Below are 8882 nucleotides of genomic sequence, written 5' to 3' on the forward strand. Positions count from 1 at the left end.
CTTTTGACATGAGCTTTTAATTGATTCCTGTTTTATTAAAATCCGTCAAAAGGGGTCAAAAATATTTTTTTGACCAAACTCTTTCTTAAGTTAATTAAGTTTTAACTTTTAATAATTAATTATTCTTTTTATAGTGCCAATAAATAAACGATTATAACTTATTAAACTCTGTTTTCTAACAAAAATAAATAAAATACAGGTACTTTTGATTGAATTCTAAAAAGTGACATCAAAAGTAGATAATTATAAAAATTATATTGTTGCAAATGTTCCTTATAATAACGTTCATATTAATAAAGATTATATATTAAGTGTATATAGACATATTTTATATATAAATAAAACTTGTTAATTTTATGTGATAATGAGTTTACATCAGTGTCTTATTAATACCCATATAAGAAATCATGCATACGTCTTATCAAGGCGCTATGTAAAAGGTTTAAATCGTCCCACAGCAGGAATAATTGGTTCGAATATATATAATATATAATAAGCTATATATAAATATTTAAAGCATCTATTATGTGTTCTAAGAATATATATGAATATGTATTCATAAATTTCTAGTTATTGGAGATGAAATATTAAAAGCTCAAGTAAAAGATACAAATTCACATTACATATGTAATTTATTATATAAATGTGGTATTCAAGTAAAAAAGGTAAGCAGGGAGGTATATAATATGGTAATTATATGCTTGATATTTTATACATCTTAATATGTAGAATTTATTCTTATTTATTCTTATAGTAATAATAAGTAATCTGCTTCATAGATTTCTGTTATAAGCGACGATGTTGAAGAAATTTCAAAAGAAATTAAAGATGCCTCCAACAAATACACTTATGTTATAACATCTGGTGGAATTGGGCCAACACATGATGATGTTACATATAAAGGTAAATATTGTGTATTATATAAAATATAATCAATAATTGTATAGTTTCTTAATATGTTTTAATCCATAGGTCTTGCCAAAGCTTTTAATGATAAGCTACATTATCATCCTAAATTAGTAGATATAATAAAAAATCATTTTATGATCAATGATGCTTTATCCCCTGTTTATAAGATAGCTCAAATTCCTGAAAAAGCATCTCTCAAATTTGGTTTAAATACAAACAAACCAAATAGTTTTCCATACATTACATTAGAAAACATATATGTATTTCCTGGTTCACCTGTATTTCTTGAGAAATCCTTTCAAAATTTGTATGAGGTAAATATCTTTATGATAAACTATTTTCATTAATTGTTTTAACTAAACTGTACTGGTATATACTTACTTTGTTTCAGGAATTGCTTTCTACAAACAAGAGATTTGTAAAAGAAGAGGTGTTTATTGATGCTAGAGAAGATTTATTTGCAAATGCTTTATCAACTGTAGTAAAAGAATTTCCCAATGTTTCTTTTGGTTCTTATCCAGTGAACAATTGCAGGTAATGCAGAGTTAGAAATTATACTGTAAATAATAACCATTTGTTTTATTTTTAAATATTTTCATAAATATACTGATTAATATTAAGTATTACTATAAAAAATGTAGTGTATATCTTTCATAAATTTAAATCTGCATTTTAAAAATATTTTTAATAAGCCATTTTTTTGAACACTTAGAAATAAACACAAAGTATATGTGCAGGTATTTTAAAGCATTTGTAACCATAGAAAGTGACAACGAAAATGACACTAAAAGAGCAAAACAAAGATTTTACGAACTAAATCCTGCAGATATTTTCGTAAATTTTGATCGAACGCCGCATATAAATTGTATTACCAAGTATAATAATTTTCTTCAAAATTGCTCACATCGACCGATTTATGAGCAATCTCTTGAAAAGCTTAGGTAAAAAGGATGATACATTTTACATTTTATTGTATTATATCGATATTATATTAATATTATCATATTATATATTAATTTTTATTACATTTAGACAATTTTATCAGAATCCTGAACGTGTTTTAATATATTTCGATAGTAGTATGGAATCGAGCGTTGTTATTCATCTCGCTCATATATGTAAAACTCAATTACATTCTGATAACAAATTGCAAGTGGTTTACTTCAAAAAGGAGATGCCGGTTGACATGGAAGAATTCATCAAGGAAATGGTTGACAAGTAATACAGAATAATCTATTTCTCTTAAAATTACAGTCTAAAAAATATAATCTAATTCATTGACATACATATTGACATATATTCGACATATAAATCAGTATTATGTAACAGATGTTTTGTTATATTTGGAGTAAATAAAAATTAAATTATATATTTCTTAGATATAATTTAATAATGTATACCGTGGAAACTGCAGTTGATAATAAGATAAATAAGATCGTTCAATCGCACTTACGGCCGACATTACTAATTGGAAAGGTTGAAGAGAGTGGTGAAAGTAAAATTAACTCTAATTATAACAGCATGGATAATGTGAATCAATTACAAATCGATAATCCTTTGCACAACTGGACGAAGAAAGACGTATGGACTTTTGCTTCATCGCTGTATCTACCATGTAAATTGACAGCTTAAAGAACAATGGTAAGAAGTAATTGTAATAAAGAATGGTAATTTTAAAAACTGTGATTGCAACAGGCGTATTATATGATCTGTTTTTATATTATTTTGCGTGTTATATTTTACAGCATGAATGTTGTGCGTAATGAAGAAAAATTGTAATAATATCTAATATAACAGTAAACATATGGGGCTGAACTTGTAATATATTATAGCATACACAAGATAGAAAGATTGATTGTGTCGATTGTGTGCACTAATGCCATCGCTGAGTTACAATGTGATTCTAACTCCAAATTTCAAAAATCGAAAAATGTTTTCAGATATTGTTTAATCTTTTTAAGGACAATCGCGACGCGCACCCACAAAAGCACCTTTGTATTATCTGTGTGCAGTTTTCAATATGTCCGCTCAACCATTCGAGCAATGAAACTGGAATGTATGTACATCATGGAAGAGAAAGGTATCGGCAGGATGGGAGAACTGTGGGGCGAGAGTGGGCGAGACCGAGGTATCTTTTGAGAGTGGGGGCGAACTACAAGCTCGTATTACACATTTTTCAGCTGAAGAAAGCCGACTGGTTGGAGATATGAGAGAGAACATCCAGGTTGTCTTCTTTTATTCCTTCACCATCCCTGTTCCATTCTTTTGAAATTTCATTCCGAGTTAAAGTATTCCCACTTTTATCCGTTGAAACTTTAAATTGAGAGCGAGTCGCAGTGTCGACGTGTCTTACTGTTCCGTGCTATATCGCAAGTTATTCATCCAGGCCTTTATTAAAGCTTAGACTTTTATCAACCTATCCTACATATAAGCTTATATTCTATCATTTAAGTCTTTACATGCAACGAAAGTAAAAAGATCAGTAATTTTTAACGCGTTATAAGAAAGAAGATACGTGTCGATATGCATGCTCGCACATACGCATGGACATTGTTGTATACATTGAAAAAGATGAGGAAAGAGAGGCCGGTACTAGAGATGGAAACGAAACGAAACGAACGTATATTTCCAGAACAAATATTTACGCGAAAGATGTATAAAAAGAGCGAAAATGTGTTTTCTGTTTGATTTGCGACTGTATTTTTCTTTCCGATCCAACGGTCCGCTCCTCTTCCTCCCTCGTCCAGTGCTGCCTTCACTCAGGCAACTACCCAACCTGGCCCAACCACTCACTTATTCTCGACTAGCTTTCCCCTCTTCCGCGCACTTTTTCAGTTCTTCTCGCAGATTCTTCGTGCCCGCGCCCGTGGGCGGACAGAGGGCTGAAAGAAAGAGACAATCCTGCGGACATAAATTATAGATATACATGTTTCACAAGTCTTGAACGAGTTTCAAATGAGATATATTTGGAATCGATGCTTTTTTACCTGCCAAAAAATACGGCGTTATTTTCATTTTCTGCACAATTCGTCATTCTCGTCTCAATTTTCGCTTCAATCTATTTTGGTTTTCTATTTATTCAGATCAGAATGCTCCTATATTTCTTGTTACTTTTGCACCTAATTGTGAGAGCGAGGTCTAATCTTGGATTTTGTCGCGATCCTCCTCGCGCTTTTCCAAGTACGATATTTATTATTATACATTAATTTCTCATCTATCTCGTAGATCAGCAAAAATAAAAATTTAAACTAATAGCTATATTTCCAATATCTCGACAATACGCGAATTAAATATCTTGGTGTTATTTACGATACTTACAATATTCCAAATGTGAAGATTTTTCTTAGAATATCAGCGATGCTGAACAATTGATCCTAGTAAATAAGCTTTACACACGATATGGAGAACGTAAAAGTTTAGATTTCATAAATTCCGTGATATGCCCGTATTGACTATTTATCAAAAGTTAGCATATATGTCATGATGAAAAATGTGGGACATTTTATTGTTATACAATGACAAATTACCAGAAGAAAAGAAATCACGAATTCTTTTCTTATATAGATTTCCTATTTTATATATATATATATATATATATCGCAGACATCACACCATATATATACATCAAACCAATTGAATAGATAACAACTTATGATATCAAGCCAATTACATTAATAATTAATTTTCCCAAAAAATTTACACTAAAGTAATATAGGTAATAATTGACATGTATTATTTATAAGCCGTTTCTAGATAATTCAGTAGGTACAATAATGACCTGTTTTCAGATAAGTTCTGGATGTCAGGTTCTCTCTCTCTCTCTCTCTCTCTCTATCTATCTCCTCCCCAATTGCAATTAAACACAGTTACATAGTTTGCAAAATTATATAAAAATCAGCAACAATAATAGGATGAAACTGAAATAAAAAATATTTCACAAAATATAAGATATACATTATATATAATCGCAGTTTATAAAATATACATTAATCAGTACTAAGTCTTAATCTGAATTTCTACTATTTACATTCACTCTTTATCTAAATCGATCATCTATTTTCTTAAATTTTACAGTTTAAATAAACTGTTAAAGTTTAAAACAGTATCAAAAGATACGATAGTGTCTCGCGCCATCAAGTATTATATACGCGCAGCGAGATTGTTAATGCATATATGACATTTGTATAATATTATATCTTTTTTCCACAATTTAAAATCGCTTGACTTTAAATGATATATGTTATGTCCAAAAATTCCGAGATAATGATCTATCATGATAAGAGATTGATGAATAAAAATCACAATTAAATATGATTAATTATTATATCGAAGACTTATGGAGCACTAGTTGGATAAATGTCTGCAAGTTTAAGTGACTTTTGTTTAACAGCTTGTTGAAGATATTTTATAACACGCAAACGAAAAATTTGTACACTTTCAGAAAAGATTTCTAGATACAATACTATTAGGATCGAAATAGGGCCAATCATATTTAATATTGAAAGAAGAATATTTTAATCTTAAATAGAGGAATTCTTAAATCTAGAATAAAATAATCTTGATGCTATCCCTCTAATTTTCTCAGAATTATTCTAGATTTAAGATTAAAATATTCTTCTTTCAATACAAAATATGATTGGCTCTATTTCGATCCTAATAGTATTGTATCTAGAAATCTTTTCTGTGGCTGTACGGACACAAAGATTTTCGTTGGGATGATTAATAAAAGAGTGCATGATTGACGCGAGGGTTGTAGCGGTCCGAGTCAAGTCGGAGGGTTGGTAAGCTGTCGCGTGCCACGCTGTTATCGATTTCTTTCTGCCGCTCTCATTTCCTTTTTCTATCTAATCTTTCTACCGACCTATCTTCCTTTTCCACTTAAGCACATGTTATTGCTGCTCGTCTCTGCGTAATCCAATCATTTTCTTTGCACGCAATACTTCATGCATAACTTTTCAGTTACTAATTATTAATAATTCTATTCAATAATGTGATTATTGTTAGAATATATAAAAGTAATAGGTTTAGTTATTAAAAGTAAAGTTTTAAATTTTTGGTAGAAATATATATGTCTATAAAAAAATTGCTTAACATAATGTTTTATATGTGTGTGTATATACATATGTATAAATATATATGTGCGCGCGCGTGATTATCAATATACATTTAGCAAAAACTTGAAATATTATTATTCAAACGTTTTTATTTTCCCTAACTTTACCCCCAACTTAATATATATATTTTATAATAAATATAAATTTATATAAATATCTTAAATATAATTTATTAAATATTTTAAACACATTCTTTTTTGGAGTCTGTGAAACATATTGGAATATATTGCAAAAAATATTTTGATGTATATAAAAAATATTAAGATAAATTGATCAATTCTGATTTTTGTCTTATTTTTATTACCGCCTTTGTATGTGCGTGCGTGCGTGCGTGCGTGTGTGCGCGCGTGTGTGTGTGTGTGTGTGTGTGTGTGCGTGTGTGTGTGTGCGTGTGTGTGTGTGTGTGTGTGTGTGTGTGTGTGTGTGTGTGTGTGTGTGTGTGTGTGTGTGTGTGTGTGTGTGTGTGTGTGTGTCACATTTGAAAACTAGCAGTGGAATAACATTATTTATTGCAAAGTTATATTAAGAACTACATATACTTAAAGCTCCTGTTCACTCACTGTAGCCATCTTGAATTAATATGACGTCAGAACCAAGAAAATATATTATAAAAATTCTTGCAACGTATATTAAAATAAAAATGTTTTTCGATAAATAGCATTTGTAATCAATAGAATAGACTTGTAAAATAAATCGGAAATTCCTCTTTTGCTTGGGTAATCAATTATGAATAATCCACATATGTCGAATTGAGTTGTGCCTAGTCAAGAATAAAAACAAGCTTTGAGAGCCGAATGGAAATAAAAATATTTGTTTTCACATATTAAATTACAACAAAATGGAAGTCTTCGGTATATGCTAACACACTATGACATTTATTTTAAATATAAAAACACTACAACGAAACAAACATAAAACGAAAAATGACGCTGTAGGTTGCAAAAATAGTTTAGCTTTTTAACGTTATTTTTCGTGTCTAGTTTACAATTTTGCCAAGTGTGACGCTGAGTGTCAACGCAGACTTGTCAATCGAGCCAGCATCAGGAGCCTTAATTTAGATATTAAAATTTAGATATTAAAAGACGATCGATTCTTGTGATTACACGATATTTCATGCCAATGCTTGTCATTAAATCGTTCAATCAGGATTGATCATCTTAAAATTTATATTTATATGTAAATTTAATTTAATCCATTTATCGAGAAGCATATAAAAATATGAAAAGTGACTTCATTGTCCAAACACAGGCAGTAAAGATTCCGGAACGTTCATTCGGAAATGGAAGAAAGACACGACAACGTTGGAAAAAAAGCGAGAGAGAAAGACATTGAGGAGAACAAAAGATCCAGGTCAGGGGTGGTGGTCGTTGCGAGCGGCGGCGCGGGCGGTGAGGCAGCGAGGCGAGACGAAGCGAGACGAGCGAGGTACGACGGTGGCGACGACGGTCGCGTGCTGGTCGCGTGCCGGAGGCGGAGCCAAGCTCTACCGCTCCGCGTGCCACCCCCAACTCTACAACCTGCGATCCTTTGCCCCGCCACTACACCCTCTGGTGCGCTCCCTCGTCGGTTATTGATTCCCCCGGGTAGCTACCCCCTATGGGGTGCTAAAGTGGAATGAGTAGGACGCGGTGGCTAGAGATGAAGTGGCACACTCCGAGAGAGTACGGAAACAACGGGACGTCTTGAAATTGCAACAACTAGTCGTGGTGATTACTTTTTTTAGTATCTTTTCTTCATATTTTTCTCTTAATTTTTTATTTTATGATAAAGAGACATTTTTTTGCATACAATAAAGAGAAAATTATACTGAATCTTAATTTTGTATAGTTTTGAATTAAGTTAAGTTGTTAGATTGTTGAGTTTTTGTTACTTTCATTTATCTGTAAGAAATTTACTTGTTCGTGTCTTATATTGCATATTATAAAAAAGTTTCTTTATCTGCAAACATGACTGACGATTTTATAGCAGTAAACGCGAAATTCTACGATTCAGAATTAACGATAGAAAGAAGACAGTTGAGTAAACGTATTACTTAAATGTATGATATTGTTGTGCAATTTTGAAATGACCTAGATTTTTCCAATCCTCTTCTGGATCAGGGCCAATAACGATAAAGTTATGTATACTACAAACAATATAAGGAAATGGAGGAAAAAGGAACAGCACATGGTAGACCTTTAAATACTTTTTAAGCAGTGGAGCAGGGTTTGATTATAATTAAACAATATTTAAATTTATGAATATTTCAATAAAATCTAAGGAAAAATATATTTTAATGTATATATTTTAATATATGTTAATGTCCACTATTATCTGGATATTTTCAATACAGAATGTTTGATCTCTTGATTAATTAATTTCTTTCTTTGCTTGGTTTATTTCCGAATAAATAAATATATGTTTAAAAAAAGTAAAGAAAGTAGGAAACATGCTTTGGAAGAGATGAAAGAATAGCAATAAAGTAAAATACGCTCAAAGAGAATTGTGCGTTGATGAACGGGTGGAGATAGAATGAAGTTGCGAAAAGGGGTGAGCATGAAAAGAAGGTCCTTGACGCGGCGGAGACTGTGGCGAGCGGTTAGGAAAAATACCGCAATAAGCGAAAAGAGAATATCAAAAGAAAGAGAGAGATGAGAACGAAAAAACGAGAAAGCGATAAGTAAAAGAATGGGGACAGATACAAAGATATGTACGTATTTATAGATAGGAGAAAAGAATAAGATAGAGTAAGTAGGTAGATAGTTATGATAAGAGTGAGATGGAAAAGAAGATGAATTAATAAAGGATTTATTTGTTAAAGGTGATTAAAGTGAATAGAGAAGTGCAATAGCTATACGAATGATGGAAAACTGTTGTCTG

The 8882-nt window shown here is 31.2% G+C and overlaps 1 protein-coding gene across 5 annotated transcripts; it reads left to right on the forward strand.

Annotated features, from left to right (window-relative positions):
• The first annotated feature begins 299 nt into the window (after positions 1 to 299).
• Positions 300 to 7729, forward strand: LOC112461268 (FAD synthase-like). Of its 5 annotated transcripts, XR_003041530.1 has the most exons (10): positions 300 to 470; positions 571 to 665; positions 780 to 903; positions 973 to 1223; positions 1301 to 1443; positions 1647 to 1850; positions 1942 to 2127; positions 2289 to 2550; positions 2871 to 2989; positions 3090 to 4721. XR_003041530.1 is itself a non-coding variant. In XM_025026449.1 (9 exons), exons 1-8 carry the CDS (start codon positions 365 to 367, stop codon positions 2539 to 2541), a joined length of 1362 nt encoding a protein of 453 aa, XP_024882217.1. In that variant the 5' UTR covers positions 300 to 364; the 3' UTR covers positions 2542 to 2550; positions 7272 to 7729. The 5 variants fall into 5 exon arrangements, 4 of the variants coding, with proteins under 4 accessions (XP_024882217.1, XP_024882215.1, XP_024882213.1 ...); XM_025026449.1 differs by lacking the exons at positions 2871 to 2989; positions 3090 to 4721 and adding an exon at positions 7272 to 7729; XM_025026447.1 differs by having other exon boundaries at positions 2850 to 4721.
• The last annotated feature ends 1153 nt before the right edge of the window (positions 7730 to 8882 follow it).

The sequence above is a fragment of the Temnothorax curvispinosus genome, unplaced genomic scaffold, assembly GCF_003070985.1.
Source record: "Temnothorax curvispinosus isolate PA1 unplaced genomic scaffold, ASM307098v1 QBEX01011229.1, whole genome shotgun sequence".
Classification (NCBI taxonomy): Eukaryota; Metazoa; Arthropoda; class Insecta; order Hymenoptera; family Formicidae; genus Temnothorax; species Temnothorax curvispinosus.